Genomic DNA, 27,704 nt, shown 5'->3' on the forward strand with positions numbered 1-27,704 from the left:
TAGGTCTACTGTTCTGTACAGGTATAGTGTTCTGTATAGGTCTACTGTTCTGTACAGGTCTACTGTTCTGTACAGGTCTACTGTTCTGTATAGGTCTACTGTTCTGTATAGGTCTACTGTTCTGTATAGGTCTACTGTTCTGTACAGGTCTACTGTTCTGTATAGGTCTACTGTTCTGTATAGGTCTACTGTTCTGTATAGGTATAGTGTTCTGTACAGGTCTACTGTTCTGTATAGGTATAGTGTTCTGTACAGGTCTACTGTTCTGTACAGGTCTACTGTTCTGTGTAGGGCTACTGTTCTGTATAGGTCTACTGTTCTGTATAGGTCTACTGTTCTGTACAGGTCTACTGTTCTGTACAGGTCTACTGTTCTGTATAGGTCTACTGTTCTGTATAGGTCTACTGTTCTGTACAGGTCTACTGTTCTGTATAGGTCTACTGTTCTGTACAGGTCTACTGTTCTGTACAGGTCTACTGTTCTGTATAGGTCTACTGTTCTGTACAGGTCTACTGTTCTGTAAAGGTCTACTGTTCTGTACAGGTCTACTGTTCTGTACAGGTATACTGTTCTGTATAGGTCTACTGTTCTGTACAGGTCTACTGTTCTGTATAGGTCTACTGTTTTGTATAGGTCTACTGTTCTGTACAGGTCTACTGTTCTGTACAGGTCTACTGTTCTGTATAGGTCTACTGTTCTGTACAGGTCTACTGTTCTGTACAGGTCTACTGTTCTGTATAGGTCTACTGTTCTGTACAGGTCTACTGTTCTGTATAGGTCTACTGTTCTGTATAGGTATACTGTTCTGTACAGGTCTACTGTTCTGTATAGGTCTACTGTTCTGTATAGGTCTACTGTTCTGTACAGGTCTACTGTTCTGTACAGGTCTACTGTTCTGTATAGGTCTACTGTTCTGTATAGGTCTACTGTTCTGTACAGGTCTACTGTTCTGTATAGGTCTACTGTTCTGTATAGGTCTACTGTTCTGTACAGGTCTACTGTTCTGTATAGGTCTACTGTTCTGTACAGGTCTACTGTTCTGTATAGGTCTACTGTTCTGTATAGGTCTACTGTTCTGTATAGGTCTACTGTTCTGTATAGGTCTACTGTTCTGTATAGGTCTACTGTTCTGTACAGGTCTACTGTTCTGTATAGGTCTACTGTTCTGTACAGGTCTACTGTTCTGTATAGGTCTACTGTTCTGTATAGGTCTACTGTTCTGTATAGGTCTACTGTTCTGTATAGGTCTACTGTTCTGTATAGGTCTACTGTTCTGTACAGGTCTACTGTTCTGTATAGGTCTACTGTTCTGTACAAGTCTACTGTTCTGTATAGGTCTACTGTTCTGTACAGGTCTACTGTTCTGTATAGGTCTACTGTTCTGTATAGGTCTACTGTTCTGTATAGGTCTACTGTTCTGTACAGGTCTACTGTTCTGTACAGGTCTACTGTTCTGTATAGGTCTACTGTTCTGTATAGGTCTACTGTTCTGTATAGGTCTACTGTTCTGTATAGGTCTACTGTTCTGTACAGGTCTGCTGTTCTGTACAGGTCTACTGTTCTGTACAGGTCTACTGTTCTGTATAGGTCTACTGTTCTGTATAGGTCTACTGTTCTGTATAGGTCTACTGTTCTGTACAGGTCTACTGTTCTGTATAGGTCTACTGTTCTGTATAGGTCTACTGTTCTGTATAGGTCTACTGTTCTGTACAGGTCTACTGTTCTGTATAGGTCTACTGTTCTGTATAGGTCTACTGTTCTGTATAGGTATAGTGTTCTGTATAGGTATAGTGTTCTGTATAGGTATAGTGTTCTGTATAGGTCTACTGTTCTGTATAGGTCTACTGTTCTGTACAGGTCTACTGTTCTGTATAGGTCTACTGTTCTGTATAGGTCTACTGTTCTGTACAGGTCTACTGTTCTGTATAGGTCTACTGTTCTGTACAGGTCTACTGTTCTGTACAGGTCTACTGTTCTGTATAGGTCTGTTCTGTATAGGTCTACTGTTCTGTACAGGTCTACTGTTCTGTACAGGTCTACTGTTCTGTATAGATCTACTGTTCTGTATAGGTCTACTGTTCTGTATAGGTCTACTGTTCTGTACAGGTCTACTGTTCTGTACAGGTCTACTGTTCTGTATAGGTCTACTGTTCTGTATAGGTCTACTGTTCTGTATAGGTCTACTGTTCTGTACAGGTCTACTGTTCTGTATAGGTCTACTGTTCTGTACAGGTATAGTGTTCTGTATAGGTCTACTGTTCTGTACAGGTCTACTGTTCTGTACAGGTCTACTGTTCTGTATAGGTCTACTGTTCTGTATAGGTCTACTGTTCTGTATAGGTCTACTGTTCTGTACAGGTCTACTGTTCTGTATAGGTCTACTGTTCTGTATAGGTCTACTGTTCTGTATAGGTATAGTGTTCTGTACAGGTCTACTGTTCTGTATAGGTATAGTGTTCTGTACAGGTCTACTGTTCTGTACAGGTCTACTGTTCTGTGTAGGGCTACTGTTCTGTATAGGTCTACTGTTCTGTATAGGTCTACTGTTCTGTACAGGTCTACTGTTCTGTACAGGTCTACTGTTCTGTATAGGTCTACTGTTCTGTATAGGTCTACTGTTCTGTACAGGTCTACTGTTCTGTATAGGTCTACTGTTCTGTACAGGTCTACTGTTCTGTACAGGTCTACTGTTCTGTATAGGTCTACTGTTCTGTACAGGTCTACTGTTCTGTAAAGGTCTACTGTTCTGTACAGGTCTACTGTTCTGTACAGGTATACTGTTCTGTATAGGTCTACTGTTCTGTACAGGTCTACTGTTCTGTATAGGTCTACTGTTTTGTATAGGTCTACTGTTCTGTACAGGTCTACTGTTCTGTACAGGTCTACTGTTCTGTATAGGTCTACTGTTCTGTACAGGTCTACTGTTCTGTACAGGTCTACTGTTCTGTATAGGTCTACTGTTCTGTACAGGTCTACTGTTCTGTATAGGTCTACTGTTCTGTATAGGTATACTGTTCTGTACAGGTCTACTGTTCTGTATAGGTCTACTGTTCTGTATAGGTCTACTGTTCTGTACAGGTCTACTGTTCTGTACAGGTCTACTGTTCTGTATAGGTCTACTGTTCTGTATAGGTCTACTGTTCTGTACAGGTCTACTGTTCTGTATAGGTCTACTGTTCTGTATAGGTCTACTGTTCTGTACAGGTCTACTGTTCTGTATAGGTCTACTGTTCTGTACAGGTCTACTGTTCTGTATAGGTCTACTGTTCTGTATAGGTCTACTGTTCTGTACAGGTCTACTGTTCTGTATAGGTCTACTGTTCTGTATAGGTCTACTGTTCTGTACAGGTCTACTGTTTACATTTACATTTACATTTAAGTCATTTAGCAGACGCTCTTATCCAGAGCGACTTACAAATTGGTGCATACACCTTATGACAACCAGTGGAACAGCCACTTGCATCTAAATCTTGTTGGGGGGGAGAAGGATTACCTACCCTTACTTACCCTATCCCTAGGTATTCCTTGAAGAGGTGGGGTTTCAGGTGTCTCCGGAAGGTGGTGATTGACTCCGCTGTCCTGGCGTCGTGAGGAGTTTGTTCCACCATTGGGGGGCCAGAGCAGCGAACAGTTTTGACTGGGCTGAGCGGGAACTGTACTTCCTCAGTGGTAGGGAGGCGAGCAGGCCAGAGGTGGATGAACGCAGTGCCCTTGTTTGGGTGTAGGGCCTGATCAGAGCCTGGAGGTACTGAGGTGCCGTTCCCCTCACAGCTCCGTGGCGAGCACCATGGTCTTGTAGCGGATGCGACTTCAACTGGAAGCCAGTGGAGAGAGCGGAGGAGCGGGGTGACGTGAGAGAACTTGGGAAGGTTGAACACCAGACGGGCTGCGGCGTTCTGGATGAGTTGTAGGGGTTTAATGGCACAGGCAGGAGCCCAGCCAACAGCGAGTTGCAGTAATCAAGACGGGGAGATGACAAGTGCCTGGATTAGGACCTGCGCCGCTTCCTGTGAGGCAGGGTCGTACTCTGCGGATGTTGTAGAGCATGAACCTACAGGAACGGGACACCGCCTTGATGTTAGTTGAGAGAACGTCAGGGTGTTGTCCAGGATCACGCCAGGTTCTTAGCGCTCTGGGAGGAGGACACAATGGAGTTGTCAACCGTGATGGCGAGATCATGGAACGGGCAGTCCTTCCCCGGGAGGAAGAGGAGCTCCGTCTTGCTGAGGTTCAGCTTGAGGTGGTGATCCGTCATCCACACTGATATGTCTGCCAGACATGCAGAGATGCGATTCGCCACCTGGTCATCAGAAGGGGAAAGGAGAAGATTAATTGTGTGTCGTCTGCATAGCAATGATAGGAGAGACCATGTGAGGTTATGACAGAGCCAAGTGACTTGGTGTATAGCGAGAATAAGAGAGGGCCTAGAACAGAGCCCTGGGGACACCAGTGGTGAGAGCGCGTGGTGAGGAGACAGATTCTCGCCACGCCACCTGGTAGGAAGCGACCTGTCAGGTAGGACGCAATCCAAGCGTGGGCCGCGCCGGAGATGCCCAACTCGGAGAGGGTGGAGAGGAGGATCTGATGGTTCACAGTATCGAAGGCAGCCGATAGGTCTAGAAGGATGAGAGCAGAGGAGAGAGTTAGCTTTAGCAGTGCGGAGCGCCTCCGTGATACAGAAAGAGCAGTCTCAGTTGAATGACTAGTCTTGAAACCTGACTGATTTGGATCAAGAAGGTCATTCTGAGAGATAGCGGTAGAGCTGGCCAAGGACGGCACGCTCAAGAGTTTTGGAGAGAAAAGAGAGAAGGGATACTGGTCTGTAGTTGTTGACATCGGAGGGATCGAGTGTAGGTTTTTCAGAAGGGGTGCAACTCTCGCTCTCTTGAAGACGGGAGGGACGTAGCCAGCGGTCAGGGATGAGTTGATGAGCGAGGTGAGGTAAGGGAGAAGGTCTCCGGAAATGGTCTGGAGAAGAGAGGAGGGGATAGGGTCAAGCGGGCAGGTTGTTGGGCGGCCGGCCGTCACAAGACGCGAGATTTCATCTGGAGAGAGAGGGAGAAAGAGGTCAGAGCATAGGGTAGGGCAGTGTGAGCAGAACCAGCGGTGTCGTTTGACTTAGCAAACGAGGATCGGATGTCATCGACCTTCTTTTCAAAATGGTTGACGAAGTCATCTGCAGAGAGGGAGGAGGGAGGGGGGGAGGATTCAGGAGGGAGGAGAAGGTGGCAAAGAGCTTCCTAGGGTTAGAGGCAGATGCTTGGAACTTAGAATGGTAGAAAGTGGCTTTAGCAGCAGAGACAGAGGAGGAAAATGTAGAGAGGAGGGAGTGAAAGGATGCCAGGTCCGCAGGGAGGCGAGTTTTCCTCCATTTCCGCTCGGCTGCCCGGAGCCCTGTTCTGTGAGCTCGCAATGAGTCGTCGAGCCACGGAGCGGGAGGGGAGGACCGAGCCGGCCTGGAGGATAGGGGACATAGGGAGTCAAAGGATGCAGTAAGGGAGGAGAGGAGGGTTGAGGAGGCAGAATCAGGAGATAGGTTGGAGAAAGTTTGAGCAGAGGGAAGAGAAGATAGGATGGAAGAGGAGAGAGTAGCGGGGGAGAGAGAGCGAAGGTTGGGACGGCGCGATACCATCCGAGTAGGGGCAGTGTGGGAAGTGTTGGATGAGAGCGAGAGGGAAAAGGATACAAGGTAGTGGTCGGAGACTTGGAGGGGAGTTGCAATGAGGTTAGTGGAAGAACAGCATCTAGTAAAGATGAGGTCAAGCGTATTGCCTGCCTTGTGAGTAGGGGGGGAAGGTGAGAGGGTGAGGTCAAAAGAGAGGAGTGGAAAGAAGGAGGCAGAGAGGAATGAGTCAAAGGTAGACGTGGGGAGGTTAAAGTCGCCCAGAACTGTGAGAGGTGAGCCGTCCTCAGGAAAGGAGCTTATCAAGGCATCAAGCTCATTGATGAACTCTCCAAGGGAACCTGGAGGGCGATAAATGATAAGGATGTTAAGCTTGAAAGGGCTGGTAACTGTGACAGCATGGAATTCAAAGGAGGCAATAGACAGATGGGTAAGGGGAGAAAGAGAGAAAGACCACTTGGGAGAGATGAGGATCCCGGTGCCACCACCCCGCTGACCAGAAGCTCTCGGGGTGTGCGAGAACACGTGGGCGGACGAGGAGAGAGCAGTAGGAGTAGCAGTGTTATCTGTGGTGATCCATGTTTCCGTCAGTGCCAAGAAGTCAAGGGACTGGAGGGAGGCATAGGCTGAGATGAACTCTGCCTTGTTGGCCGCAGATTGGCAGTTCCAGAGGCTACCGGAGACCTGGAACTCCACGTGGGTCGTACGCAGCTGGGACCACCAGGTTAGGGTGGTCGCGGCCACGCGGTGTGGAGCGTTTGTATGGTCTGTGCAGAGAGGAGAGAACAGGGATAGACAGACACATAGTTGACAGGCTACAGAAAAGGCTACGCTAATGCAAGGAAATTGGAATGACAAGCGGACTACACGTCTCGAATGTTCAGAAAGTTAGGCTTACGTAGCAAGAATCTTATTGACTAAAATGATTAAAATGATACAGTACTGCTAAAGTAGGCTAGCTGGCAGTAGCTGCGTTGTTGACACTACACTAATCAAGTCGTTCCGTTGAGTGTAATAATTTCTACAGTGCTGCTATTCGGGGCTAGCTGGCTGCTAGCAGTGTTGTTTACGTTACGTTGAGTTAAAAAAACGACAATAGCTGGCTAGCGAACCTCAGTGAATTAAGATAATCACTCCAAGGCTACACACACTAAACTACACAATTATCTTGGAAACAAAGACAGCTATGTAGCTAGCTAACACTGAACTAATCAAGTCGTACAGTTGAGTGAATAGCACTACAGTGATGCTAATCTGTGTGCGTTAGCTAGCGTTGCTAGCTCCTGGGCGAATAGCAGTGAAGGCTACGTTAGGGCGACGAAATACGAAATACGATAATTATGCAATTATCTCTGATACAAGGACGGCTATGTAGCTAGCTAAGAAGAATGGCTAAGATTATGTAGCTAGCTAACAGTAAACTAATCAAGTCGTACAGTTGAGTGAATAGCACTACAGTGATGCTAATCTGTGTGCGTTAGCTAGCGTTAGCTAGCTCCTGGGCGAATAGCAGTGAAGGCTACGTTAGGGCGACGAAATACGATAATTATGCAATTATCTCTGTTCTGTATAGGTCTACTGTTCTGTACAGGTCTACTGTTCTGTATAGGTCTACTGTTCTGTATAGGTATACTGTTCTGTACAGGTCTACTGTTCTGTATAGGTTCTGTATAGGTCTACTGTTCTGTATAGGTCTACTGTTCTGTACAGGTCTACTGTTCTGTACAGGTCTACTGTTCTGTATAGGTCTACTGTTCTGTATAGGTCTACTGTTCTGTACAGGTCTACTGTTCTGTATAGGTCTACTGTTCTGTATAGGTCTACTGTTCTGTACAGGTCTACTGTTCTGAACAGGTCTACTGTTCTGTACAGGTCTACTGTTCTGTATAGGTCTACTGTTCTGTATAGGTCTACTGTTCTGTACAGGTCTACTGTTCTGTACAGGTCTACTGTTCTGTATAGGTCTACTGTTCTGTATAGGTCTACTGTTCTGTATAGGTCTACTGTTCTGTACAGGTCTACTGTTCTGTACAGGTCTACTGTTCTGTATAGGTCTACTGTTCTGTATAGGTCTACTGTTCTGTATAGGTCTACTGTTCTGTACAGGTCTACTGTTCTGTACAGGTCTACTGTTCTGTACAGGTCTACTGTTCTGTACAGGTCTACTGTTCTGTATAGGTCTACTGTTCTGTATAGGTCTACTGTTCTGTATAGGTCTACTGTTCTGTACAGGTCTACTGTTCTGTATAGGTCTACTGTTCTGTATAGGTCTACTGTTCTGTATATGTCTACTGTTCTGTATAGGTCTACTGTTCTGTATAGGTCTACTGTTCTGTATAGGTCTACTGTTCTGTACAGGTCTACTGTTCTGTACAGGTCTACTGTTCTGTATAGGTCTACTGTTCTGTATAGGTATAGTGTTCTGTATAGGTCTACTGTTCTGTACAGGTCTACTGTTCTGTATAGGTCTACTGTTCTGTATAGGTCTACTGTTCTGTACAGGTCTACTGTTCTGTATAGGTCTACTGTTCTGTATAGGTCTACTGTTCTGTATAGGTCTACTGTTCTGTATAGGTGTTGAACAGTGTTGACAGTATTGAATAACTACTTTAACATAAACTTACAGCAAAGAGCTGCTGTTTTTATGAGTATTTGTTGAATATCTCATCATGGCTTTAAAAGTTTTGAAATCTCACAGTATCAACTTTGCTGCGCGTTCGATGCTTCTTTTTACAGTTTATGGGTCAAGGAAACTGTACAGACACCGTGATCTGAGATATCTAATTGGCCAGCTGTAGGCCTGTAGGTGAACTTGATTGGCTCCCTGGGCCTGCCGGGTAGGCAGAATTCTACCTTCAGACACATGAAATGATTCAAAATGGGAACACTGTTCCTTCCCGGTGCCAAGGCTGCTGAATCAAGTACACCTCCCACCAACAGGGTTGTTGAATCAAGTGCACCTTCCACCAACAGGGTTGTTGAATCAAGTGCACCTACCGCCAACAGCACCAGGGCTGTTGAATCAAGTGCACCTCCCACCAACAGGGTTGTTGAATCAAGTGCACCTCCCACAACAGGGCTGTTGAATCAAGTGCACCTCCCACCAACAGGGTTGTTGAATCAAGTACACCTCCCACCAACAGGGTTGTTGAATCAAGTGCACCTCCCACCAACAGGGTTGTTGAATCAAGTACACCTCCCACCAACAGGGTTGTTGAATCAAGTGCACCTCCCACAACAGGGCTGTTGAATCAAGTGCACCTACTGCCAACAGCACCAGGGCTGCTGAATCAAGTGCACCTACTGCCAACAGCACCAGGGCTGTTGAATCAAGTGCACCTACCGCCAACAGCACCAGGGCTGCTGAATCAAGTGCACCTACTGCCAACAGCACCAGGGCTGTTGAATCAAGTGCACCTACCGCCAACAGCACCAGGGCTGTTGAATCAAGTGCACCTACCGCCAACAGCACCAGGGCTGTTGAATCAAGTGCACGTACTGCCAACAGCACCAGGGCTGTTGAATCAAGTGCACCTACTGCCAACAGCACCAGGGCTGTTGAATCAAGTGCACCTACTGCCAACAGCACCAGGGCTGTTGAATCAAGTGCACCTACCGCCAACAGCACCAGGGCTGTTGAATCAAGTGCACCTACCGCCAACAGCACCAGGGCTGCTGAATCAAGTGCACCTACTGCCAACAGCAGCAGGGCTGTTGAATCAAGTGCACCTACCGGCAACAGCACCAGGGCTGTTGAATCAAGTGCACCTACCGCCAACAGCACCAGGGCTGTTGAATCAAGTGCACCTACCGCCAACAGCACCAGGGCTGTTGAATCAAGTGCACCTACCGCCAACAGCACCAGGGCTGCTGAATCAAGTGCACCTACCGCCAACAGCACCAGGGCTGTTGAATCAGGAATGCACCTACCGCCAACAGCACCAGGGCTGCTGAATCAAGTGCACCTACCGCCAACAGCACCAGGGCTGTTGAATCAAGTGCACCTACCGCCAACAGCACCAGGGCTGTTGAATCAAGTGCACCTACCGCCAACAGCACCAGGGATGTTGAATCAAGTGCACCTACTGGCAACAGCACCAGGGCTGTTGAATCAAGTGCACCTACTGCCAACAGCACCAGGGCTGTTGAATCAAATGCACCTACCGCCAACAGCACCAGGGCTGTTGAATCAAGTGCACCTACCGCCAACAGCACCAGGGCTGTTGAATCAAGTGCACCTACCGCCAACAGCACCAGGGCTGCTGAATCAAGTGCACCTACCGCCAACAGCACCAGGGATGTTGAAACAAGTGCACCTTCCGCCAACAACACCAGGGCTGTTGAATCAAGTGCACCTACCGCCAACAGCACCAGGGCTGTTGAATCAAGTGCACCTACCGCCAACAGCACCAGGGATGTTGAATCAAGTGCACCTACTGCCAACAGCACCAGGGCTGTTGAATCAAGTGCACCTACCGCCAACAGCACCAGGGCTGTTGAATCAAGTACACCACCGCCAACAGCACCAGGGCTGTTGAATCAAGTGCACCTACCGCCAACAGCACCAGGGATGTTGAATCAAGTGCACCTACTGGCAACAGCACCAGGGCTGTTGAATCAAGTGCACCTACTGCCAACAGCACCAGGGCTGTTGAATCAAGTGCACCTACCGCCAACAGCACCAGGGCTGTTGAGTCAAGTGCACCTACCGCCAACAGCACCAGGGCTGTTGAATCAAGTGCACCTACCGCCAACAGCACCAGGGCTGTTGAATCAAGTGCACCTACCGCCAACAGCACCAGGGCTGTTGAATCAAGTGCACCTACCGCCAACAGCACCAGGGATGTTGAATCAAGTGCACCTACTGCCAACAGCACCAGGGCTGTTGAATCAAGTGCACCTACCGGCAACAGCACCAGGGCTGTTGAATCAAGTGCACCTACTGCCAACAGCACCAGGGCTGTTGAATCAAGTGCACCTACCGGCAACAGCACCAGGGCTGTTGAATCAGAGTGCACCTACCGCCAACAGCACCAGGGCTGTTGAATCAAGTGCACCTACCGCCAACAGCACCAGGGCTGTTGAATCAAGTGCACCTACCGCCAACAGCACCAGGGCTGTTGAATCAAGTGCACCTACCGCCAACAGCACCAGGGCTGTTGAATCAAGTGCACCTACCGCCAACAGCACCAGGGCTGTTGAATCAAGTGCACCTACTGCCAACAGCAAGGCTTTATGGTTTTTTACAGAAATTTTTGGTGATCGACTAGATTGACCGGTTGGTGACACCACGTAACCAATCACACATCACCACAACACATCTCAACACACCACACAACTCACCATACCATAACTTACCGATGCAGCGTGTTCCATCAGGGCTGGAGTGGTAACCCTGACTACACATGATAACCTTCCTCTGACAGGTATAGGAGCCCACAGTGTTGATACAGTGAAAACCAGCACTGCACGGATCAGATAGACTACTGCACTCATTAATATCTGGAGGGAGATGGAGAGAGAGGAGGGAGGGAGGGTGGGGGTGGGGAGAGAGAAGGAGGGGGGGAGAGAGAGGGAGGGTGGGGAGAGAGAGGGAGGGTGGGGAGAGAGGGGAAGAGAGAGAGAGGGTGGGGAGAGAGAGGGTGGGGAGAGAGAGGGAGGGGTGGGGAGAGAGAGGGTGGGGAGAGAGGGGGGGAAGAGAGAGGGACACGTAGAGATAGGGGGAGTGGGGTTGGGGAGAAAGGCAGGGTGGGGTTAGAGGGGGAGGGTGGGGAGAGAGGGGGGAAGGGTGGGGAGAGGGGGAGGGTGGGAAGAGGGGGTGGGAAGAGAGAGGGAGGGTGGGTGGGATGAGAGACGGGGGGAAGAGCGACGGGGGAAGAGCGAGAGGAGGGTGGGGAGAGAGAGAGGGAGGGTGGGGAGAGAGAGGGGGGTGGGGAGGGAGGGTGGGGAGAGAGAGGGGGGAGAGAGAGGGGGGAGAGAGAGAGAGGAGAGGGGAGGGAGGGAGGGAGGGTGGGTGGGTGGGGAGAGGGAGGGGAGAGTGGGAGAGTGGGGAGAGAGAGAGAGGGAGGGTGGGGAGAGAGAGAGAGGGAGGGTGGGGAGAGAGAGAGGGAGGGTGGGGAGAGAGAGGGGGGGAGGGTGGGGAGAGAGAGGGAGAGGAGGGTGGGGAGGGAGGGAAGGAAAGGAGGGAGGGGGAGAAAGAGAGAGAGAGGGTGGGGATAGGGGAGAGACAGGTAGGGTGGGGAGAGAGGGAGGGTGGGGAGAGAGGGGGAGGGTGGGGAGAGACAGGGGAGGGTGGGGAGAGAGGGAGGGTGGGGAGAGAGGGAGGGTGGGGAGAGACAGGGGGAGGGTGGGGAGAGACAGGGGAGGGTGGGGAGAGAGGGAGGGTGGGGAGAGAGAGAGGGGTGGGGAGAGAGGGAGGGTGGGGAGAGAGAGGGAGGGTGGGGAGAGAGGGAGGGTGGGGGAGAGAGAGAGAGGGGTGGGGAGAGAGGGAGGGTGGGGAGAGAGGGAGGGTGGGGAGAGAGAGAGAGAGAGGGTGGGGAGAGGGGAGGGTGGGGAGAGACAGGGGAGGGTGGGGAGAGAGAGGGGTGGGGAGAGAGGGAGGGTGGGGAGAGGGTGGGTGGGGAGAGAGGGAGGGTGGGGAGAGACAGGGGAGGGTGGGGAGAGAGGGAGGGTGGGGATAGAGGGGGAGAGACAGGTAGGGTGGGGAGAGAGGGAGGGTGGGGAGAGAGGGAGGGTGGGGATAGAGGGGGAGAGACAGGGAGGGTGGGGGAGAGAGAGAGAGAGGAGGGTGGGGAGAGAGAGAGAGACAGGGAGGGTGGGGAGAGAGAGAGAGAGACAGGGAGGGTGGGGAGAGAGAGAGAGAGAGGGAGGGTGGGGAGAGAGAGAGAGGGAGGGTGGGGAGAGAGAGAGAGACAGGGAGGGTGGGGAGAGAGAGAGACAGGGAGGGTGGGGAGAGAGAGAGAGAGAGGGTGGGGAGAGAGGAGGGTGGGGAGAGAGGGGGGTGGGGAGAGAGGGGGGTGGGGAGAGAGAGGGGGGTTTAATTCAACAGACACAATGTAGTTCACTGTATGTCCACTTGGAGTCATTAGAGGTCTCTCTCACCGATTCAGTTTCCACGTACCCTGAGTGAATCCAGTGAGACATTTCTGTTGGCCTTAACCACACATCTAGGATCAAATCCCCAAGCACCAACACATAATCTTAACCATTAGGAGAATAGCAGGCTTCTGACCCTGAATCAGATGTGATGGCTTACCAATGCAGTTTCCATGTGAGTCCTGGGTGAAGCCGGTGAGACATCTCTGTTTAGGGTTACACAGGAAGGAGCCCTCCGTGTTCTCACACTCAAACCTTTGACCACAGTTGTGGCTGCGCACCAGACACTCATCAATATCTGGAGGAGAGAAGACACCACACAATTATCAATATCTGGAGGAGAGGAGACACCACACACTCATCAATATCTGGAGGAGAGGAGACACCATACACTCATCAATATCTGGAGGAGAGGAGACACTCATCAATATCTGGAGGAGAGGAGACACCACACACTCATCAATATCTGGAGGAGAGGAGACACTCATCAATATCTGGAGGAGAGAAGACACCACACACTCATCAATATCTGGAGGAGAGGAGACACTCATCAATATCTGGAGGAGAGAAGACACCACACACTCATCAATATCTGGAGGAGAGGAGACACTCATCAATATCTGGAGGAGAGGAGACACCACACACTCATCAATATCTGGAGGAGAGGAGACACTCATCAATATCTGGAGGAGAGGAGACACCACACACTCATCAATATCTGGAGGAGAGGAGACACTCATCAATATCTGGAGGAGAGAAGACACCACACACTCATCAATATCTGGAGGAGAGGAGACACCATACACTCATCAATATCTGGAGGAGAGGAGACACCATACACTCATCAATATCTGGAGGAGAGGAGACACCATACACTCATCAATATCTGGAGGAGAGGAGACACCATACACTCATCAATATCTGGAGGAGAGGAGACACCATACACTCATCAATATCTGGAGGAGAGGAGACACCACACACTCATCAATATCTGGAGGAGAGGAGACACCATACACTCATCAATATCTGGAGGAGACACCATACACTCATCAATATCTGGAGGAGAGGAGACACCACACACTCATCAATATCTGGAGGAGAGGAGACACCATACACTCATCAATATCTGGAGGAGAGGAGACACCACACACTCATCAATATATGGAGGAGAGGAGACACCATACACTCATCAATATCTGGAGGAGACACCATACACTCATCAATATCTGGAGGAGAGGAGACACCACACACTCATCAATATCTGGAGGAGAGGAGACACCATACACTCATCAATATCTGGAGAAGAGGAGACACCATACACTCATCAATATCTGGAGGAGAGGAGACACCACACACTCATCAATATCTGGAGGAGAGGAGACACCATACACTCATCAATATCTGGAGGAAACACCATACACTCATCAATATCTGGAGGAGAGGAGACACCACACACTCATCAATATCTGGAGGAGAGGAGACACCATACACTCATCAATATCTGGAGGAGAGGAGACACCACACACTCATCAATATCTGGAGGAGAGAAGACACCATACACTCATCAATATCTGGAGGAGACACCATACACTCATCAATATCTGGAGGAGAGGAGACACCATACACTCATCAATATCTGGAGGAGACACCATACACTCATCAATATCTGGAGGAGAGAAGACACCATACACTCATCAATATCTGGAGGAGAGGAGACACTCATCAATATCTGGAGGAGAGAAGACACCATACACTCATCAATATCTGGAGGAGAGGAGACACCATACACTCATCAATATCTGGAGGAGAGAAGACACCACACAATTATCAATATCTGGAGGAGAGGAGACACCATACACTCATCAATATCTGGAGGAGAGGAGACACCATACACTCATCAATATCTGGAGGAGAGGAGACACCACACACTCATCAATATCTGGAGGAGAGGAGACACCATACACTCATCAATATCTGGAGGAGAGGAGACACCATACACTCATCAATATCTGGAGGAGAGGAGACACCATACACTCATCAATATCTGGAGGAGAGGAGACACCACACACTCATCAATATCTGGAGGAGAGGAGACACCACACACTCATCAATATCTGGAGGAGAGGAGACACCATACACTCATCAATATCTGGAGGAGAGGAGACACCATACACTCATCAATATCTGGAGGAGAGGAGACACCATACACTCATCAATATCTGGAGGAGAGGAGACACCACACACTCATCAATATCTGGAGGAGAGAAGACACCACACACTCATCAATATCTGGAGGAGAGAAGACACCACACACTCATCAATATCTGGAGGAGAGGAGACACCATACACTCATCAATATCTGGAGGAGAGGAGACACCATACACTCATCAATATCTGGAGGAGAGGAGACACCATACACTCATCAATATCTGGAGGAGAGAAGACACCATACACTCATCAATATCTGGAGGAGAGGAGACACCATACACTCATCAATATCTGGAGGAGAGGAGACACCACACACTCATCAATATCTGGAGGAGAGAAGACACCACACACTCATCAATATCTGGAGGAGAGGAGACACTATACACTCATCAATATCTGGAGGAGAGGAGACACCATACACTCATCAATATCTGGAGGAGAGGAGACACTCATCAATATCTGGAGGAGAGGAGACACCACACACTCATCAATATCTGGAGGAGAGGAGACACCACACACTCATCAATATCTGGAGGAGAGGAGACACCATACACTCATCAATATCTGGAGGAGAGAAGACACTACTACACTGACATCAATATCTGGAGGAGAGGAGACACCACACACTCATCAATATCTGGAGGAGAGAAGACACCATACACTCATCAATATCTGGAGGAGAGAAGACACCACACACTCATCAATATCTGGAGGAGAGGAGACACTCATCAATATCTGGAGGAGACACCACACACTCATCAATATCTGGAGGAGAGGAGACACCATACACTCATCAATATCTGGAGGAGAGGAGACACCACACACTCATCAATATCTGGAGGAGACACCACACACTCAACAATATCTGGAGGAGAGAAGACACCATACACTCATCAATATCTGGAGGAGAGGAGACACCATACACTCATCAATATCTGGAGGAGAGGAGACACCATACACTCATCAATATCTGGAGGAGAGGAGACACCATACACTCATCAATATCTGGAGGAGAGGAGACACCATACACTCATCAATATCTGGAGGAGAGGAGACACCACACACTCATCAATATCTGGAGGAGAGAAGACACCATACACTCATCAATATCTGGAGGAGAGGAGACACCACACACTCATCAATATCTGGAGGAGAGGAGACACCATACACTCATCAATATCTGGAGGAGAGGAGACACCACACACTCATCAATATCTGGAGGAGACACCACACACTCATCAATATCTGGAGGAGACACCATACACTCATCAATATCTGGAGGAGAGGAGACACCATACACTCATCAATATCTGGAGGAGAGGAGACACCACACACTCATCAATATCTGGAGGAGAGAAGACACCATACACTCATCAATATCTGGAGGAGAGGAGACACCACACACTCATCAATATCTGGAGGAGAGGAGACACCATACACTCATCAATATCTGGAGGAGAGGGACACCATACACTCATCAATATCTGGAGGAGAGGAGACACCATACACTCATCAATATCTGGAGGAGACACCAGACACTCATCAATATCTGGAGGAGGAGACACCATACACTCATCAATATCTGGAGGAGAGGAGACACCATACACTCATCAATATCTGGAGGAGAGGAGACACCATACACTCATCAATATCTGGAGGAGAGGAGACACTACACACTCATCAATATCTGGAGGAGAGGAGACACCACACACTCATCAATATCTGGAGGAGAGGAGACACCATACACTCATCAATATCTGGAGGAGACACCACACACTCATCAATATCTGGAGGAGAGGAGACACCACACACTCATCAATATCTGGAGGAGAGGAGACACCACACACTCATCAATATCTGGAGGAGAGGAGACACCATACACTCATCAATATCTGGAGGAGAGGAGACACCATACACTCATCAATATCTGGAGGAGAGAAGACACCATACACTCATCAATATCTGGAGGAGAGGAGACACCACACACTCATCAATATCTGGAGGAGACACCACACACTCATCAATATCTGGAGGAGAGGAGACACCATACACTCATCAATATCTGGAGGAGAGGAGACACTCATCAATATCTGGAGGAGAGGAGACACCATACACTCATCAATATCTGGAGGAGAGGAGACACTCATCAATATCTGGAGGAGAGGAGACACCATACACTCATCAATATCTGGAGGAGAGGAGACACCATACACTCATCAATATCTGGAGGAGAGGAGACACCACACACTCATCAATATCTGGAGGAGAGGAGACACCATACACTCATCAATATCTGGAGGAGAGGAGACACCATACACTCATCAATATCTGGAGGAGAGGAGACACTCATCAATATCTGGAGGAGAGGAGACACCATACACTCATCAATATCTGGAGGAGAGGAGACACCATACACTCATCAATATCTGGAGGAGAGGAGACACCATACACTCATCAATATCTGGAGGAGAGGAGACACCATACACTCATCAATATCTGGAGGAGAGAAGACACCATACACTCATCAATATCTGGAGGAGAGGAGACACCACACACTCATCAATATCTGGAGGAGAGAAGACACCATACACTCATCAATATCTGGAGGAGAGGAGACACCACACACTCATCAATATCTGGAGGAGAGGAGACACTCATCAATATCTGGAGGAGAGGAGACACCACACACTCATCAATATCTGGAGGAGAGAAGACACCATACACTCATCAATATCTGGAGGAGAGGAGACACCACACACTCATCAATATCTGGAGGAGAGGAGACACCATACACTCATCAATATCTGGAGGAGAGGCGACACCACACACTCATCAATATCTGGAGGAGAGGAGACACCACACACTCATCAATATCTGGAGGAGAGGAGACACCATACACTCATCAATATCTGGAGGAGAGGAGACACCACACACTCATCAATATCTGGAGGAGAGAAGACACCATACACTCATCAATATCTGGAGGAGAGAAGACACCACACACTCATCAATATCTGGAGGAGAGGAGACACCACACACTCATCAATATCTGGAGGAGAGGAGACACTCATCAATATCTGGAGGAGAGAAGACACCATACACTCATCAATATCTGGAGGAGAGGAGACACCACACACTCATCAATATCTGGAGGAGAGGAGACACCACACACTCATCAATATCTGGAGGAGAGGAGACACCATACACTCATCAATATCTGGAGGAGAGGAGACACCACACACTCATCAATATCTGGAGGAGAGAAGACACCATACACTCATCAATATCTGGAGGAGAGGAGACACTCATCAATATCTGGAGGAGAGAAGACACCATACACTCATCAATATCTGGAGGAGAGGAGACACCATACACTCATCAATATCTGGAGGAGAGGAGACACCATACACTCATCAATATCTGGAGGAGAGGAGACACCATACACTCATCAATATCTGGAGGAGAGGAGACACCATACACTCATCAATATCTGGAGGAGAGGAGACACCATACAATCATCAATATCTGGAGGAGAGGAGACACCATACACTCATCAATATCTGGAGGAGAGGAGACACCACACACTCATCAATATCTGGAGGAGAGGAGACACCACACACTCATCAATATCTGGAGGAGAGGAGACACCACACACTCATCAATATCTGGAGGAGAGGAGACACCACACACTCATCAATATCTGGAGGAGAGAAGACACCATACACTCATCAATATCTGGAGGAGAGGAGACACCATACACTCATCAATATCTGGAGGAGACACCAGACACTCATCAATATCTGGAGGAGAGGAGACACCATACACTCATCAATATCTGGAGGAGAGAAGACACCATACACTCATCAATATCTGGAGGAGAGGAGACACCACACACTCATCAATATCTGGAGGAGAGGAGACACCACACACTCATCAATATCTGGAGGAGACACCAGACACTCATCAATATCTGGAGGAGAGGAGACACCATACACTCATCAATATCTGGAGGAGAGAAGACACCATACACTCATCAATATCTGGAGGAGAGGAGACACCACACACTCATCAATATCTGGAGGAGAGGAGACACCACACACTCATCAATATCTGGAGGAGACACCACACACTCATCAATATCTGGAGGAGAGGAGACACCATACACTCATCAATATCTGGAGGAGAGGAGACACCATACACTCATCAATATCTGGAGGAGAGGAGACACCATACACTCATCAATATCTGGAGGAGAGGAGACACCATACACTCATCAATATCTGGAGGAGAGGAGACACTCATCAATATCTGGAGGAGAGGAGACACCACACACTCATCAATATCTGGAGGAGAGGAGACACTCATCAATATCTGGAGGAGAGGAGACACCACACACTCATCAATATCTGGAGGAGAGGAGACACTCATCAATATCTGGAGGAGAGGAGACACTACTACACTGACATCAATGCATGACTAAGTGAAAATGAGTTAGGATTTGCCCCTTAGACAGTTAATTCAGCAGCATGTAACCCTTCTGAGGAGACATGACTGCCTTAAAATGTCACAGCAGCCAAGGTCCAATGCAGCCATTTGTATCTCAAGATCAAATCATTTCTGGATATCAATTAAGTACCTTCCTGTGAGCAATTTCTCAAACAATGATTTTGCTAGGAGGGGAAAACTAGCTGTTCTGGCAGAGAGGTTTGGAACTCTTTCTTATTGGTCTATTTACTAATTCAACCTCTGATGTCACCAGGCAGGCCAAAACTCCATCCCACCAAAAAAAAGCTAACATTTCTGCCGGTCTTTTCAATCAGCTCTTACACTAAAAGGGCATTATCATCATTTTCACAATTTCACAGCGGTGTGCAGAACGGCATCTTGGAACGCACAACTCTTCGGTCCTTGTCATGGATGTGTTCTTGCAGCAGACAACCACACAGGGTTCCACTCTAAACCACACAGGATTCCACTCCTAAACCACACAGGGTTCCACTCCTAAACCACACAGGGTTCCACTCCTAAACCACACAGGGTTCCACTCCTAAACCACACCAGGTTCCACTCCTAAACCACACAGGGTTCCACTCCTAAACCACACAGGGTTCCACTCCTAAACCACACAGGGTTCCACTCCTAAACCACACAGGGTTCCACTCCTAAACCACACAGGGTTCCACTCCTCAACCACACAGGGTTCCACTCCTCAACCACACAAGGTTCCACTCCTAAACCACACAGGGTTCCACTCCTCAGCCACACAGGGTTCCACTCCTAAACCACACAGGGTTCCACTCCTAAACCACACAGGGTTCCACTCCTAAACCACACAGGGTTCCACTCCTAAACCACACAGGGTTCCACTCCTAAACCACACAGGGTTCCACTCCTAAACCACACAGGGTTCCACTCCTAAACCACACAGGGTTCCACTCCTAAACCACACAGGGTTCCACTCCTCAACCACACAAGGTTCCACTCCTAAACCACACAGGGTTCCACTCCTCAACCACACAGGGTTCCACTCCTAAACCACACAGGGTTCCACTCCTAAACCACACAGGGTTCCACTCCTAAACCACACAGGATTCCACTCCTAAACCACACAGGGTTCCACTCCTAAACCACACAGGGTTCCACTCCCTAAACCACACAGGGTTCCACTCCTAAACCACACAGGGTTCCACTCCTAAACCACACAGGGTTCCACTCTAAACCACACAGGGTTCCACTCCTAAACCACTCAGGGTTCCACTCCTAAACCACACAGGGTTCCACTCCTCAACCACACAGGGTTCCACTCCTCAACCACACAAGGTTCCACTCCTAAACCACACAGGGTTCCACTCCTCAACCACACAGGGTTCCACTCCTAAACCACACAGGGTTCCACTCCTAAACCACACAGGATTCCACTCCTAAACCACACAGGGTTCCACTCCTAAACCACACAGGGTTCCACTCCTCAACCACACAGGGTTCCACTCCTCAACCACACAGGGTTCCACTCCTAAACCACACAGGGTTCCACTCCTAAACCACACAGGGTTCCACTCCTAAACCACACAGGGTTCCACTCCTAAACCACACACGGTTCCACTCCTCAACCACACCGGGTTCCACTCCTCAACCACACCGGGTTCCACTCCTCAACCACACCGGGTTCCACTCCTCAACCACACCCTGGGTTCCACTCCTCAACCACACCCTGGGTTCCACTCCTAAACCACACCCTGGGTTCCACTCCTATCAGCTAGAAGAAGCAGCTCCACCAACACTTGATAATTGAGGAGTGGAAAACATTGCCTGGTCCAGAGGCAAAGGGGGTCCGGTCCTAGATGGGTCTACCTAATAAACTGTCCACTGAGTTTACACAATACAGAACTAAGCAGACATTTACAGAGAAAATGACACAATAACAGAACTTGTCTGGGATTCTCTAGTGCTACACATCAAATGGTACATTATATAAGCTATACTCAACAGGAATAAGACATGTTATGGTTTGATGAATTGATAATGTGTTTGGATGATATATTGGCACGGGTGTGTTAGGCCCGAAACGAAGTCGAACGTGCCGAAGTATCCTCCAAACACTGTCTTCAAGGGCGTTGTCACTATTATACTACGGGATACCAACATATTCTAATAATGATGTATTTTAATTCAAAATGTTATTTTGATCAAGTTATTCATACTATTCATACTATTTCCTCCTTCTACAATATATATATACTAGATATATACTATACCTAATAAACTGACCACTGAGAGTATATAGATAACACTGGAAAATAACATTTGACTCCTCTTAAAGGACTGAGTTCCAGTACCCAGCTAAGAAATCATGTAACCATTCAGAATATTATAGAATATATTAAATGTTGCATAACTTTGGTTAACATTGAAGTTCCACTTCACACGTGATTCATTTTGGACTTTGTGAGTGTATGATGATGTTTGACTAGGTGGGGTGTTCATTAGCATTAGCAGCATGTACAGGGATGTGTCATTGGGTCTGATGGGATGCATCCCTGAGAACATAATGGGGGGGCTTTTTGTGGCAATCATCGGAGCTAATAGGGAGGCAGTCGGGCTGTTACGGTGACCGTATTACTGGTATTACTTCGTATTACGTATTACTACACCAGCGGTCACAAGTCACGAAGGCACAGTAATTAGTCTTAGTCACAGTTAGTCACAGTAATTAGTCTTCTCCAAGCTCTGATGCTGCTTATGGTCATTAGTAGCCTACCAAACTTGTTTCCTGCCTGTTACTCAGCACTCTATTGTCCCTCTAATCACTCTGACATTAATGCAAATGGAATAGATTCTTCAAAGTAGCCACCCTTTGCCTTGATGACACCTTCATGAGGTAGTCACATGGAAAGCATTTCAATTAAAAGGTGTGCCTTGTTTAAAGTTCATTTGTGGAATTTATTTTCTCCTTAATGCGTGACCTGTTAGAACTCTAGGGGCAGTATTTCATTTTTGGATAAAAAGACGTGCCCGTTTTTAGCGCGATATTTTGTCACGAAAAGATGCTCGACTATGCTTGGAATTGATAGTTTTGGAAAGAAGACACTCTGACGTTTCCAGAACTGTAAAGATTTTCACTGTGAGTGCCATAGAACAATATCTACAGGCAAAACCAAGATGTTTGAGTGACCAGGAAATCAACAGGATTTTTGAAGGCACGTTTTCAATGATCTCCTTATATGGCTGTGAATGGCACAGGAATCAACGGACACTTCCTATCGTTTCCCCCAGGTGTCTGCAGCATTGTGACGTATTTGTAGGCATATCATTGGAAGATTGGCCATAAGAGCCTACAATTACCAAGTGTCCCGCACGGTGTCTGCGTGAAATTGGTGCGCAAAAGTCAGGTCCCAGTATTTTTCCATCCGAATCAGAGAAGAATGCACGTGTCTAGGACTGGCATTTCAATGAAGAGATATATGACCAAACACCTTGAGGATTGATTCAAACAACGTTTTCCATGTTTCAGTCGATATTATGGAGTTAATTCGGAAAAAGTTCGACGTTTAGGTGACTGAATTTTCGGTTAGTTTCGGTAGCCAAATGCATAGTAACAAAACGGAACGTTGTGTCCTACACAAGCATCTTTCAGGAAAAACTGGACATCTGCTATGTAACTGAGAGTCTCCTCATTGAAACATCTGAAGTTCTTCAAAGGTAAATGATTTTATTTGATCCCTTTGCTGGTTTTTGTGAATGTTGCGTGCTAAATGCTAACGCTAAATGCTACGCTAGCTATCACCACTCTTACACAAATTATTGATTTTCTGGTTCTAAAGCATATTTTGAAAATCTGAGACGACAGGATTGTTAAGAAAAGGATAAGCTTGAGGACAGGCATATTTATTTCATTTATTTTGCAATTTTCAGAAATCGCTAATGTTGCGTTATGGTAATGAGCTTGAGGCTGTAGTCACAATCCCGGATCCGGGATGGGGCGGCCTAACAGGCTAGCCTGGTTACCAGGTGAGAAACAACAGTCATCAGTTGTGTTGTGACAAGGTAGGGGTGGTATACAGAAGAAAGCCCTATTTGGTAAAAGACCAAGTCCATATTATGGCAAGAACAGCTCAAATAAGCAAAGAGAAACAACAGTCCATCATAACTTTAAGACATGAAGGTGGAGTCAATGCAGAACACGTCAATAACCTTGAAAGTTTCTTTAAGTGCATTCGCAAAAACAATCAAGCTCTATGATGAAACTGGGTCAAATCAAATCGAATCAAATCGAATTTTATTTGTCACATACACATGGTTAGCAGATGTTAATGCGAGTGTATCGAAATGCTTGTGCTTCTAGTTCCGACAATGCAGTGATAATCAACAAGTAATCTAACTAACAATTCCAAAACTACTGTCTTATACACAGTGTAAGGCAGGGGTGTCAAAGTCAAATGGACGGAGGGCCAAATAAAAAATTTAGCTACAAGCCGAGGGCCGGACTGTTCGAATGTTCATTGAAAAATTTTTAAATGACGATATAGTCTAGTGAACCTAATTGAACCTACTGAAAACCTAACAAATATATTCCAATATGATCAGATAAATAAAGCAATATTTTCTTATGGCTCTGTCAGTAATCTTTAATTTTCAACAGACACAAAAGACAAATTTCCTTTATATAAAAATCCCCATAACATGAACATTAAATGAAAGAAACCGGTATTCAAGGCACCATCAGTAGCCTATATTTTCTATTTTAGCAAAAGTGGGCTAAATTTACTTCAAAGAAAAAAACAATAATAGCAATGTTCTATCATCCAATCAACTGAAATATTTTTAAAATATAATTGGATTGAAATACAATAAAATAAAGTGCAAAATCTATTAATCAAAAACAACACTTTGTTTAAGGAGAAGTAACATGCAGTGAAAACAAATATTAAACTTTAACTTTTAAACTTGAACTGAGTAAAAACTCTAAATATGTGATTGCACAGTAATGTTCACTTGTTTGAGGTTGAGGGTGATACTTGGTGGTGTCTCATCTTTTCCACAAGTTCATCAATGTTCGGGGTAAGGCTCTGAGCTGAGGAAATCCTCAGAATTGAGTGGAGGTGTTCAGCAGTAAGTCGACTTCTGTGTGATGTTTTGTTCAAGTTCATCAAAGAAAACAGTTGTTCACACAGGTATGTGCTGCCAAACATAGACAACGTTTGAGCAGCCTGGATGCGCAGCTGGGGCATTGTGTCGGGGAGGAAACGGGCGAACTCCGCAGCACCCACTGCCGCATATTTTGCCCTCAGTGCATCATTGCATTGGAGGTCAATCAACTCCATTTGGAGGTTTGGTGGTGAGCTTTCCACGTCAACAGCAAATGGGTTACCGAGCAGTTCCAACCTGCTTTTTGTGCTTCAAAGTCAGCAAATCGGCGTCGAAAGTCAGCGGCAAGCATACCTATTTTATCAGCCAACTGTGCGCTCGGGAACGCACTGGTAGAGAGCTTCTCTTTCATGGTCTGGCAGCTGGGAAAGTGGCTCAAATTTTCTTTCCGCATCTGCGTCTCCCACAGAGTCAGTTTGGTTTTAAATGCCTTCACTGTACTGTACATATCAGAGATGACACGATCCCGACCCTGCAGCTGCAAGTTCATTGCATTCAGATGACTCGTAATGTCACACAGAAAAGCCATTTCACACAGAAACATTTCGTCTCGGAGTTGTGTTGTGTCTTTCCCTTTGCTGTCCAAGAACAGACAAATCTCCTCACGAAGCTCGAAACATCTTTGAAGCACCTTTCCCTGGCTTAGCCATCGCACCTCTGTGTGATAAGGCAAATCACCATGCTCCGTTTCTAACTCCGTCAGAAATGCCTTGAACTGGCGGTGATTCAAACCTTTGGCTCTGATAAAGTTAACTGTGCGCGTGATGATGCTCATTACATGCTCCATTTTCAAGGCTTTACCGCACAACGCTTCCTGGTGTATGATACAATGATAAGCTGTCAGCTCACCTGTCGCGTTTTCCTCTTGCATCTTTTCCCGTATCTTCGCCACCAGTCCGCTCCTGTGTCCACACATCGCAGGTGCTCCGTCGGTTGTCAAACCCACGAGTTTTTCCCAAGGCAGCTCCATCTCATTTACACATCTTGACACCTCTTCATACAAATCATGCCCCGTAGTTGTGCCATGCATAGGACGTAAAGCCAAAAACTCCTCTGTCACGCTTAGGCTGGAGTCCACTCCGCGGATGAAAATTGACAACTGGGCAATGTCAGAAATGTCGGTGCTCTCATCCACAGCCAAGGAATATGCAATGAAATCTTTTCCCTTTTTCACAAGCTGCTCTTTTAGATTGATGGACAACTGGTCTACTCTCTCGGCAATGGTGTTTCTGCTCAGACTCACATTTAAAAAGAGTTGCCTTTTTCTGGGCAAACTTCGTCACAAACTTTAATCATGCAGTTTTTGATGAAATCCCCTCCGTAAATGGCCGGGCTGATTTAGCGATCTCTTCTGCCAAAATAAAACTGGCCTTGACAGCAGCCTGGCCTTGTGATTTGGCTTTTTTGAACAGAGCCTGTCGAGATTTGAGGCCTCGTTTTAATTCCTCTGCCTTTTGTAGCCTTTGTTCCATGTCCATATTCTTGTTTTTGTCCACGTGTTTCATTTCATAATGTCGTCTCAGATTATACTCTTTCAGTACCGCCACACTTTCTCCACACAGAAGACACACAGGTTTTCCAGCTACCTCCGTGAACAAATACTCCGACTCCCACCTTGTTTGAAACCCCGGTTCTCAGTGTCCACCTTCCGTTTTGCCATTTTTGATGGGTATCTGAAAGTTAATTTTACTGTGATGCTGACAACTGCTGTGCCAATAAATATTGAAATGAAGCAGCCTACTGCTCGGTGCGTCACCGTTGCATTGTGGGAAATGTAGTATTGGTGCGTGTAAAGATCTGCGGGCTGCCGGCTTGCTGCGGTCTGCGGGCCGGTTCTAATAATAAATCAAGATCATCCCAGGGGCCGTAAAAAACCTTCTCGCGGGCCGGATGTGGCCCGCGGGCCTTGACTCTGACATATGTGGTGTAAGGGGATAAGGAATATGTACATAAGGATATATGAATGAGTGATGGTACAGAGCAGCATACAGTAGATGGTATCGAGTACAGTATATACATATGAGATGAGTGTGTAGACAAAGTAAACAAAGTGGCATAGTTAAAGTGGCTAGTGATACATGTATTACATAAGGATGTAGTCGATGATGTAGAGTACAGTATATACGTATGCACATGAGATGAATAATGTAGGGTAAGTAACATTATATAAGGTAGCATTGTTTAAAGTGGCTAGTGATATATTTACATCATTTCCCATCAATTCCCATTATTAAAATGGCTGGAGTTGGGTCAGTGTCAATGACAGTGTGTTGGCAGCAGCCACTCAATGTTAGTGGTGGCTGTTTAACAGTCTGATGGCCTTGAGATAGAAGCTGTTTTTCAGTCTCTCGGTCCCAGCTTTGATGCACCTGTACTGACCTCGCCTTCTGGATGATAGCGGGGTGAACAGGCAGTGGTTCGGGTGGTTGATGTCCTTGATGATCTTTATGGCCTTCCTGTAACAACGGGTGGTGTAGGTGTCCTGGAGGGCAGGTAGTTTGCCCCCGGTGATGCGTTGTGCAGTCCTCACTACCCTCTGGAGAGCCTTACGGTTGAGGGCGGAGCAGTTGCCGTACCAGGCGGTGATACAGCCCGCCAGGATGCTCTCGATTGTGCATCTGTAGAAGTTTGTGAGTGCTTTTGGTGACAAGCCAAATTTCTTCAGCCTCCTGAGGTTGAATAGGCGCTGCTGCGCCTTCTTCACGACGCTGTCAGTGTGAGTGGACCAATTCCAGTTTGTCTGTGATGTGTATGCCGAGGAACTTAAAACTAGCTACCCTCTCCACTATTGTTCCATCGATGTGGATAGGGGGTGTTCCCTCTGCTGTTTTCTGAAGTCCACAATCATCTCCTTAGTTTTGTTGACGTTGAGTGTGAGGTTATTTTCCTGACACTACACTCCGAGGGCCCTCACCTCCTCCCTGTAGGCCGTCTCGTCGTTGTTGGTAATCAAGCCTACCACTGTTGTGTCGTCCGCAAACTTGATGATTGAGTTGGAGGCGTGCGTGGCCACGCAGTCGTGGGTGAACAGGGAGTACAGGAGAGGGCTCAGAACGCACCCTTGTGGGGCCCCCGTGTTGAGGATCAGCGGGGAGGGGATGTTGTTGCCTACCCTCACCACCTGGGGGCGGCC

The 27,704-nt window shown here is 47.4% G+C and overlaps 1 protein-coding gene across 3 annotated transcripts in view; it reads right to left on the reverse strand.

Annotated features, from left to right (window-relative positions):
- LOC118382591 (fibulin-2-like) overlaps positions 1-27,704 on the reverse strand; it is a 318,974-nt gene that overhangs the window by 131,595 nt on the left and 159,675 nt on the right. For all 3 annotated transcript variants that reach the window (XR_008075151.1, XM_052474537.1, XM_052474538.1), the window contains exons 8-9: positions 12,879-13,016; positions 10,982-11,125 (exon numbers count right to left, since the gene is read on the reverse strand). Coding sequence is in view for 2 of the 3 variants with exons in the window: in XM_052474537.1 (XP_052330497.1) it covers positions 10,982-11,125; positions 12,879-13,016 (282 nt within the window). In the remaining variant the exon portion in view is untranslated. The remainder of the gene's footprint in view (positions 1-10,981; positions 11,126-12,878; positions 13,017-27,704) is intronic.

The sequence above is a fragment of the Oncorhynchus keta genome, chromosome 21 (genome assembly GCF_023373465.1).
Source record: "Oncorhynchus keta strain PuntledgeMale-10-30-2019 chromosome 21, Oket_V2, whole genome shotgun sequence".
Classification (NCBI taxonomy): domain Eukaryota; kingdom Metazoa; phylum Chordata; class Actinopteri; order Salmoniformes; family Salmonidae; genus Oncorhynchus; species Oncorhynchus keta.